The sequence below is a fragment of the Columba livia genome, chromosome 3 (genome assembly GCF_036013475.1).
Source record: "Columba livia isolate bColLiv1 breed racing homer chromosome 3, bColLiv1.pat.W.v2, whole genome shotgun sequence".
NCBI lineage: Eukaryota > Metazoa > Chordata > Aves > Columbiformes > Columbidae > Columba > Columba livia.
Genome location: NC_088604.1, coordinates 86953412 through 86964304, shown reverse-complemented (window position 1 = coordinate 86964304; position 10893 = coordinate 86953412). Strand labels below are relative to the sequence as shown.

General features: G+C 43.6%; 1 protein-coding gene across 9 annotated transcripts in view; it reads right to left on the bottom strand.

The window, feature by feature from the left end:
- Positions 1–5873: 5873 nt before the first annotated feature.
- The window catches only part of RASGRP3 (RAS guanyl releasing protein 3), a 61118-nt gene continuing 56098 nt past the window's right edge, over positions 5874–10893 (bottom strand). For all 9 annotated transcript variants that reach the window (XM_005503786.3, XM_065058038.1, XM_065058040.1 and 6 more), the window contains 4 exons: positions 10552–10588; positions 7975–8103; positions 7122–7486; positions 5874–6626 (listed from right to left, as the gene is read on the bottom strand). In XM_005503786.3, coding sequence (XP_005503843.1) covers positions 6618–6626; positions 7122–7486; positions 7975–8103; positions 10552–10588 — 540 coding nt within the window. In that variant the 3' untranslated portion in view covers positions 5874–6617. The remainder of the gene's footprint in view (positions 6627–7121; positions 7487–7974; positions 8104–10551; positions 10589–10893) is intronic.

The following is a 10893-nucleotide window of genomic DNA, read 5'->3' as shown; positions in this document are numbered from 1 at the left end:
CTGATAAACACTGTTAAGAACTGGTTTCCCTGTATTTCATTGCATGGTCAACCTGAAAATCTCCTGTTTGATTTATTGTGGCCAGTAGGTGCTGCTAGTGATTCACAGGTTGGAAGCAAAGGTCTCCATGAAAGGCACTTTGTCTCTTCTATTTTTTCCATTTTTTCAAACAAATTTAATAAGCCCGATGAGGGAAAAGTTTTCCATATTGAATCCAGGTCTCTGAGGATCAGTGATACAGATCTATCTCAGCATAATACAGTTTGAATTATGAACTTCTAAAAATGAATGTTGCTGCTTCACAAAGGTATTAGATGGTTTCTTACAGTGGGATGCTCCAGGGGAGATAACTCCTTTATCTTGTAATATCCTGTCATGAGCATTAGCTGGTGACTGGCTGCCCTCGTGCAAAAATTACTAGTGGGCTTTTTAAAGAATTAAGATTCCTACAACTGGGTCAGTCCTGGACTGGTAAAGGTAGAGAGACTGACAAAGAGCCTTTTGCTGGATGTGTAATATCTTCAAGTTGACAGCTTCTGCTTTTCTTCACACTGCTCCTCACTGTAAAGAGGCTGGTGTTTTTCTTCACTGCATTAGAATGCTGCAAACTTGTTTCTAGCAAGAGGGAACCCAGAAGGTTCTTCAAGACAGCCTCTGGTGGAATTGCATCAGCACCTTCAGAGACATCTGTGTTAGAGCTGCCAGTTTCTCTGAAAGCTGTGGCTGTTGCTGCAGTGGATAGTCTCACTTTTGCACGCTGTGACATGGTGAAATGCTGCTGGGGTTGGATAGGAGCACTGAGTTTCCCTTCTCCCTTATTCCAGCTAGCTCTTTCTCCTCAAAATGATTTTTGTCCTCCCTCTTTCAGGACCCAGGGTAACTTGAGTCCCACTTCATTGCTGTTTGAGGGGCAAAGTTTAAAAAAAAAATCAGAATAAGGCAAAACAGGACGTTTACTCTTCCAACAGGAAAGAAAACACTTTGCTTCTGCCAGCTGTTGTTGTTTTGCTTTACTGTATTGTTTCCTCTTAGTGTGCTGTGACTTCTTTGTTCTCCAGAGAAAACAAGCTTTGATTAATGAAAGCCAACAACCACTGCTTTGTTATGGTCTGTATGATGCTCCACTATTTACTGTTTTCCAAACATGATTCCTGCTGCATTGGAAAGAATCTCTTAACTTGAAAGTGGGAAAAGAGAGATAGGATGTGGAGATTATTAGGCTTGTGGCGGATTGGATATATGTGTGTGATTTCATTGTGCATCACGCTCGAAAGCAGAACACCGGCAGATCAAAAAAGCAATTAAGTAAGCATTTATAGAGGGGAACAAATTGTTCTTCCTTTTAACCACGGTTGTTCTTGCCATTCTTCTTCCACGAGCTTTAGGCTCCTTGTTTTCCCATCTGTCTTTCTTTAACAACTTCTGTTTCCTAAAGGCTTCACTTGCATCGCCCTTCCATGCCATCTATTAGGATCACCCTCTCTCAAGTGTCATCACTGTGTAGTGAAATAACTGTGGAGAGCTTCTCACATGAGGCACATTAGTATGTAACTTAGAATACCATGATCTATATGCACTGTGGTCACAGCTGGGTTTTCCTTGCAGGTCTAAGGAATGGATAAAAGTTTATTCCTTATTGTACATGAAAAAGTAGCACAAGGGAGAGTGCATCAAGTGGAGCTTTCACCAAGCATCACTCAGCCCAGGAAACCTTTTTGCTTATAGCTGTTCCCTAAGTAGTTTGCCAGCCAACACCAAACCGAAAGATTACAATCTCCAGCTCACTTGATGAGATTCCTCTGCTTCTCTGGTCCAACCCCTGAAGTGTGTGCTCCATGGTGATGTGCTATTACAGCTGGTGGCCCCCAGACAGGCTCCTCTAGCTACCAGTCAGACTTCTCAGCCAGAGCATGTGGGTAACCTCCTTTAATGTGCCTTTGACTATGTGTTTCCATTAAACTGCTATTTGCATCTGAGTTAATGGAAGTGATGAGTGCCTCAACCATTCTCTGGCATAATTAGAAACCAGACACTTAGCAGTCAAATACCTAGAACTGGGAAGAAGGATAGCAAGATTCACATCAGTAGATATTTATGAGAAGCAGCTGGAGATTGAAAAGTCCTGCAGCCTAAGAGTATTTATTCCCCATAATGAGTTATGCACCTGGGAAATGAAAATTAAACTCTGTTGAAGTGGGAAGAGTTGAATGGGGAGTAAGAGGATTCTCACTAAGATCTGATGAGTGGTTTGGGTCTTGTGTGAGTTCTTAGAGTACTAGGAGTCAATTCAGCTCCCTGTTAGGCTAATGAAGGCCAGCATACAAAAGCCCTCACCTGTGTGCTCATCTCACATGATTTATTCTTAGTTCTGCCACAGTTAAAACTGCAGTAGAGAGTCTGGGTGCTGCTTCTGCTAAAGACTGCCAGGCTTGTGATCCTGCTTCCTCTCTGAACTTCTGATTTTCCTCAGACAACAGGCATGCTACAGAGATATGTGCACATTTTTAAGGTGTTGAGTGTGATCAGCAGTCTCAAACAAGCTGGCTCACACTGAACTGCAAGCTTGCTTTGTCAGCCTCCTGGCACACCCCGAGGTTAGAATCACACCAGCATTGTTGTGATCGGAGAGCAGCACACTGAGATGGATGTGAACTTCTGTTTCCCCTGTGTAGGCTCTCAAAATACTCCCGTGTTTTTTTGTTTCGGGTTACGCCTTTTCAAAGGGACACAAACTGAAAAAGCAAGTGCTATTACCAGCTGTAAACATTGCCTTCTCCCCTCTTTGGCTGAAAATAAGTTGCACCTCTAATGGCTTAACAAACAAGGCTAGAAGGGAAAAAATATTTTTCTGTTGTGTTTACTCTGTGCTTTTTACAGATTTGAGTGCTGTCAGTGTCATTGTTTCCCCTTTATTGTCCAGTAATTTCCCCTCTTGTCCACGTGGGTCTTTCCCACAACAGAGAAGAGAAAAACAAGTACAAAAAGTAGGAAAACACTATTGTACAACTGAAGAAAGAGGGAGTCTGCCTGTGCTGTGGGCAGGTGGAAGGTCATAACTCGTTTTCACACATAAAGCAGAGATGAAGGTGATAAGGACTCTTTAAACTTTCCGGCATTGGCTTAACTCATGGAAAAAGCAGACTTTTTGGCTAACTTTCATACTGCCCCAGCAGTAGCCTTTTGCTGATGGCTTTTCTGTCTCATAGAACCAGATTGTCAGCAGCCGTAAACAGCACTGTAGAGTTCAGCACATGGATTTTCCAATAAGTTTAGCCTGCTGGCTGCAGTGCTTGTTTTGAAAATCCAGTTTGCATCAGTGCTGGTAACTCGAAAACTTGTTCCAAAGTTACATCTATTTCTCCAGTGTCCCTGGGTGAGCCAAGCCTGTAGTCAAGACTCTCTTGAGAAGTACTTGGATCTATATTTTGTGCTGTACAGAGGCCCATCAGTTAGCAGGCTGATGCTGAATTAAGCAAACCTTGGTTAGATTTTTTTGGCTACAATGATCATGAAACAACAAGCCCTTGTTTCCCCTGCCTCTTGTGTCTCTATGAAATCTGCATTCAGATCTGCTTGCTTCCTTCCTTCCTTCCCTCCCCCTCTGCTTGGTTTCCATTGGGATCCCCTTCCATTCTTGGTGTCACGTAGAGAGGGAGAGCTCTCTTCGCATGCTCCTTCCCACGCTTACTCCCCATCTGTCTGTTATTTGTTCTCCATTTTTTGTTGTTGTGTGGTTTGGATTTTGTGTATGTGTGTGGTTTGTTTTGTTTCGTCTCTCCCCGGTGTCCAGGATCCTTCACGTGAGCTATTTCCCGTACAGACACCCAAAGCTTCTGGAACTCGTGTCCCAGGCTGCAAGGAGCCTCCTGCAAGTCGCTCAGGCTGTCTCAGCCAGAGGCTTCCGATTAGGAAGACCTTGGGGGCTGTGTTTAGGGCTCACTGTCCCTTCAGCTTCCACAGAGGAGTCCCTGAGCAATCGTTCACAAAGGTGAAAGAAGCCAGGCTCCTCCCTTTTGGAAAATGTAACATTTTAGGCAGCAGTTGCCCCCTAAACTTGCTCTGCAGCTCAGCTTTATCTTTTTCTGTATTAAGAGGCAAAAGGCTTACTTTTCTCAGCTGGGGAAAATCCGTGCTCATCAAGCATGTTACCCTCCCCTGTCTCCCCCACTTCCCCTCCCTCAGACTTCATCTGCCTGAGGAGGAGGACTCTGAGAAGATGGCTTGTGTATAGGAAAACATTTCTTTGCAGAGCTGGGATTACTCTTTTAAAGCCCAAAAGCTCAGTAAGACGAGGAGGGCATGACTCTGAGGAGATCTAGAGCAGAGGAGAGAGCTGCAGTCCAAACCTGGTTTTGCATGTCCCCCTGACTTCTTGTATACCACTCAGGGCTACTCTGTAAAGTTGATAGCAAGGCTGAAGCTCCTTTATTTGCAACACAAGGCTTTGTAGAGGTTTTACACAAGCACATGAAGTCCTATTGGGTTTGGCTCAAACAGCCAAATAATCTCCTACAGGTATGTGGATTTTTCACCTACTCTTGTCGTTTGTATTCTTTGGCATTTGCAGATGAGGTTGTAAATAAGATTTGACATATAGTCTTTCTTATTTCCACTGTGTGGTGGTTTTGTTTGTGTGTTGAGGTTATTTTTGTTTTTTTAAACACCCTTGAAAAGGCCTTTCTCTGGAGAATATAGAGCACCTACCCTTTTAAACAGTTTAGGCAAGAACCTTGTAAGTATATTGGGAAGTACGTAAGTGAGAAGGTAAGATTATGTACAAGAACCATTCTTATCCAACAATGAAATGACGATGGGCATGGTTTGTGGGCCTGACAGAAATAGGTACCTTTCAGAGCAAGAATTACAGCTAACTTTTAAGTGCCTGCAAGAAATAGGCTGAGGTCTACAGATAAAATGCAGCTTAAAACTCCTTCATGATATTAAGAATGAAGGTGCACGTGAACGTTTCATTTATGAAGTGCTAGAAGGCTTATCTCAACGGATTCGTCAACAGCCTGGATCATAACCAAATTTCTCTATTCAAATGCTCTACCACATCATTTTCATTGTGTGCAAGCTGTGTGCTGTAACGGTAGCTGTGCGGTCAGCCTGTTGTGACCTGTCACCTGACCCACCACAGGAAATAAGAACCGTATTTTTGTTAATGCCTGTTCTGTGCCCACAGCAAAGAGTGGAGGATGCTCCTGGCCCTCATCCTAGCTTGGGAATCAGTGCTCCCTGCAGTGATTATTTCTCTGAGTTGAAAAAAAGCAAGAGCGTGTTCTTTTATTTTTCCTTCCCTAGATTTACCATTGTTATTAGTTGTGTTGGAAAACAAAGGAAACCTGCAGGATTCAAGATGCAAACTTGAACGGGCATCATGTAGTTGCAGCACAGTTTACAGTCAACTTCCCACAGCGGAGTGCAGCTGTCAGTTTTGGTTAGGGAAGTCTGTGACAGTCCTCTCTGATCTCAAGGGCTTATACATTGGTGAAGGCTGCAATATCTTGAATTTTGTAGGAAATCTTATAATTGAGTTGCTTTAATTCAGGGCATGTGTTCCTCACATACACCTATTTTTGTGGGGAGATGGGGTAAGAAGAATAATATGTATGTGCCACTTTGGGACACACATTTCAGGTTTGAGCGTGTGCTGCTTTGTTTTTCTTTCTTTTTCCAGATGGGAGTTGTGCTCCTTAAGTAACTTAATGCCTCTGAGAAATGCCAGTTCAAACCTGCTTCTCAGGCCCTTACACATTCAGGTGTTGAATCCTACATTAGCAAACTGCTAATTTGGAGGTTGCTCTTCAGTGCGTTTTGTCTTAACATACAGAGGTTGCTAACCAGGGAAAAATACACCATGTACACATATATACATACACACACTTTAAACTAAGGTGTTTATTACATGCTAATTTTACCATAATCAGTGCTGGCAGAAAGGACCTTTCTCCATTGTGGTGTAACCAGACAAATGCATAGTGTCTTGGAGTTCCTTCAGTCTCAGCCACGTGCTGCCTATTCGAAGAACCCTCAGTGTGGGAACCAGTCTCACTGAGCTGAGCACCAATACGCTCACTGTAGCAATGTAAACATGGCCAAAATTCAAAACCACAGGTGTACAAAGAATGTCAGCGTAGAGGACTTTGTGAAAGGCTTTTGTTTGAGATTTAATCAACATACACACTTCTTTCCTTAAAAGATCATTACAAGCCTCTGGAAAGCGAGTGTTATCGAGCAAACATCGATGCTTGGCTTCTGTCCTCACCATTGTTGTTGCTGGCAGAAATACTGAAATGATGCAGTAGATTTAAAGGAGGCCAAATATATCCTCACTGGCATGCAGAGGAAGTTTCCACAAAAGTCACACAAGAGAAAACACCGAGGGCAGATATCTGTTCTGCTGGGTCCGTGCAATGTTCATCCAAATGGCTTACTCGTGAGAAAATAAATAGTACTTTATAATACCTTTCAGCTAAGAAAACAGGGTAACAGTCGAATTTAGAAGTACAAGGTACAGGAAAACTTCTCATGACCCAATGTGATCTGTGACAGTCCATCAAGGTGTGCTGTGTTACATTTGTCATCTTCATTTTTCTGTGCTTCAGGGTGAGCAATCAGCTGTCCTGTAACCAAAAGAAAACAGGCTCCTAACATGCTGGCAATGACAGCCAATAAATGCATGAGGCTTTGGAAGTATAAACTTCATGGGTGACAGCAACAGAAATCAGACCACTACCCTGGACTTGTATGTTTATTAGAACACTGGTTCTTGTACATGTAATATAGAGCCCCGAACTGTGCATGGCACTGGTACAACAGCACAGAATTTGGTCAGATATCTAAGGGGTTATTTTGATGACTGATTTTCAAAAAAAAAAAATGTCCAACTTGTAAAAGCACATACTGACACCAAGAGCCAAACTCCCAGTTACAGTAAATGCACACTGTGGTACAGAAAATATATATCTATGGATGATTTGGCATTCTGCTGAAAGTGACTCTTGTGCAAGAAACAAAGGCAAATTTGAATGAAAACACATCCTGAAATTCATAAAATAACCTTATGAGACCTAAACTCTAGCAGATTTTAAACTGTCTCAGCTTCATCTGCAACTCACCTCAGATTCTTGTGTTTCTGGGAGGGTTTCTATTCCATTGTGATCCTGTACATGTTGTGGGGCCTCAGCTTCTAGCTCTATATCAGCCTGTACATTGGGCTTTTCATTCTCCCATTTTGCAAAGCCTTTGTTCTTCCCGGCTTTGCCATGGAACTTGGACTTCATTTTGGGGAAAGTATGGGAACCTGAATCATTCCAGCCTGGCTCCTGCCAGAGTGGTTCTGTCTGCGTTGCTTGGCTGGTGGTCGCCCTCTGCAGCCGCACCGAAATTTTCCGCGAAGAGCCAGTGACAAGGGTGATGGCTCTACCATCGATGTCCTGGTGTTCTGCAGCAACACTGGGAAATTCAAATACTTCGTCTTGGACTGAAAGAAAAGGTGGAATTGTTTATTTTAAATATTTTACTTCAAGATCTTTACAAAAAGATATCTGAAGCCTGGGATGGAGAGAGGACTTAAAGGTTCAGAACAAAAGTTGACTATTCTGGAATGTTTATGCACGTCTTCTGGTAGTTAAATCACTTTCAGGACCAGGTCCTTATATACCATTATATATAATTGCACAATGGTTTGCAGAGGCGCTTTATGCAGGCAGCACTAGGCTGTGTGGAAGAGAAGGCAGCAGTATCACTTAGCAGTAGAAAGCTCTGAAAGAGGTTGAGAGGTTGTTCTTTATTCCAGGTAACCCCCTGTATGAAGCAGTGGTATAATTAGCAGTATTCATATGCCACTTGGAAATGGATTCTGGCTTTGCATGCACACATTTCCTTCTCCCTCCATCTACATGCTGAGGGGATAAGGCAGAGCTAGAAGTGTGTCCTGTGTCTCCCAGCGTAGAACAAATGCGTTCTCACCTGGCAGAGGCAGAGATGGACTGCTAGGCAGAGAGCCATGGCTGCTGCCTACTGAGGTTCCTCTGGAAAATTTCCTGCATGCCAGCACGAGCAGGTCTCTGCATTGCTTATGGCAGTTGGCACCGCAATCTGTAAAGAAAGGAATTGTCAGGTCACCAAATGTAAACCCACAACTACCTGGTAATCCCTCAGGGCTGTTAGCAGACAGACACCAGGAGGGGCTTTGAAGGAACAAATACTTTGACAGAAGGTGTGAAGGGAGTTACAGAAATTGATCATTTGGCGTGAAGAGTGTTAAAAAAATGGATCATTTCTATGGCAGCCATTAATAGAACTCTAGCAGCAGAAGGGAAGAGAGGGATGGTATTTTCATCAGAAATTAATCTCAAGGAAGAAACCTGGAATTACTGGTATGATCCTGTGGATGCCATTTATAAAGTTTCTGCTCCACTGCATGTCTCCAAAAATATTTTTTCTATAGTAAACACACTTGGTTAGAACACATTGGGACTTCCATACTCTGAGCCTCTGGAAGGACAGCTGGAGGTCAGTGTAGGTCACTGTAGGTTAAAACTTGTCCAAGCAGCTCAGCAAGCAACATCAGCACAGAGTAAGCTCTGTGAACATGTTATCATCCACCTGGACAAAACTGGCTGAGTGCCTGCACACCTCACCTCTGCTGGGCTTTATATCACTGCCGATACACTCGTCCCTAGCTACATTTATCTGAAGTGTGACTGTGACTGTAGTATGGATCTTATCTGCAAGAAAGAGACAAAGGCTGGAGGATGTGTGCCCCGAACACAGGCTTTCTCTCCTGTGTGTCCCTCCATTGCCGTTGTTTGAAAATGTCCATCTCCCTTGTTTGTTCGTTGTTGCTCCGTGACCTAACATTTTGTTCTAGGTGAGCCATTGCCAAAGCGTTGTGTTTGTAACTCTCTGCTAAAAGAGGCAGGGTAGCAGCTCTCGCATGACAGATGAGAGTTCTGGTTTTTCCCATCGCCTTGTTCAGATGACTAATACAGAAGTACCTGCCCAGCTGTGGTTTTTGTCTGCCCTAAAGGTAACACCCCTCCCCACCCCTCCCCTCTAATCCAATAAAGATCTCTTTTGCCATGGAGAACCTCTTCCATCACTTGTAGACCACACAGTCTTGCTTTATCTCACTATCCACATTGCTGGGGTAAGCAGCAGACCTGAGCAGATGAACTCCCTACCTCCCCATGCTAGCAGAGTTCAAAACAGAAGATGACAGCTCTGTGCTCAGAGGCAGAAATCACCTGTAACGGCTGCAGCACTCCAGTAATACTGGCACAAGGAGCAGCTGGCGGCTGCTGCGACAAGGGTAGGCACTAATTACACATGTCGATCACTTTAAGATCTGAATGAGCAACTCTGCTCTCTTACTCTCACGCTCCATTACCTACAATTTTGACTCTACAAAACCACTTTTGCTCTCTCTTCATTGGGCCTCTGTTACAAGCAATGGTGCGGGACAGAGCTCAGCTTTCAGATCTCGAGTTTACTGGGCTGCTGTGACAAAACCCTATCTTCCTTCCCTCATCCTACTAGTAAAAATATAGACTGCAACTACCCCTTTTGTAGCTGCTCAGATGTCAGTAATCAGGAACAGCTGAATTACATACATTGGTTTAGCCATGGACATCTTCCCCACCCCTCTCTGAGGAAGAGATGTCCATGGCTAAAGAGGGAGACAGGAATACGGTGGAACCTAAGAAACAATCCTGCCAATTCTTTGCCCTTCTTCCAGGAGCCAGTGTAAGACTAAGGGAAAAGAGTGCATATAAATACAACTATGAAGTCCCAGCGTGAATGTTCCCCTGTGAATACCTGGGATGCAACTACAACTGTGAAAAGCAACAGTGCCTTTCAGCCAGAGCTGGGATGCTTGAGATATGAATAGGTCCATGACTTTGAAGACAATGAGGACCACTACAATGTTATTCTTGGGCTAAACTGCTCAATATGGTGCAAGAGCTGCATAAACCAGTAAATATTTTATGAAAGCAACAGAGAGGGCTGTAAGAACTCTAGGATTTTTTTTTAAAGTTGAATGTCTGCAGAAGATCTTGCAATGAGATCTGCTGAGGAGTCTAGGAATTAAGTATTTCTCTATTTCTAGCTCAGCCACTATTGCCTTGCAAGGCCAGCCAGCCTTCATCACAGGCATGCGGATGTACATGACAGAGAGTTTTGCCAGCAGACCTTTTCTTGAGCCCAAGTCTCAGGAGCTACATTTCAGGAAGTCTCGGTGTTAGGATGAGGACACTTGGTTTTCCAAGATGCAGGGTCTTTGCTGGTATAAAGTGACACCTCATTGAGTCAGTGGCTGCTTTGGACCTTTAAAGCTCACAGTAACCCGTGTTTTCCTGCTGGGTGTTATGTCCCCTATTGCAGTGAGACTTCATAGCGTACTGGCCGTTACTGTTCAGGGACAGTACCAAGTGTAGAAAAAATTTGGATTAACAGATATCATTCTAATAAAAAATGCAGTTGACCTACTTGTGCTAAAACCCACCACCTGTAACTTGAAAAATCTATGCAATATTTATTTACCTTTGCATTTGTAGCCTTGTTTGATTATGCCCCAGAGCTGCAAAGAAAGACAAAAGAACGTCAAGGAATCAGAAAAGAAAGCTGGAAGGAAAACAAGGTCACAATGAGGAAGTACCAATGGCTACAAAAGCACAAACAGGATACAACTGCTCTTAACACCCTTCCTGTCAGGCAGACCTCCCCCTCTAATTGTGATAAGACCTGTGTGGCTTCCCCCTTATTTGTACTGCTTACAGTGGGACTACCAGAGGAGGCGCACAGGTGACTTTTGCTTTCAGGAACGGGTGAAAAATTGCCAGTATACCAAGCTTACTGAAAACAGCAGAAGCACATTCTGCTTCT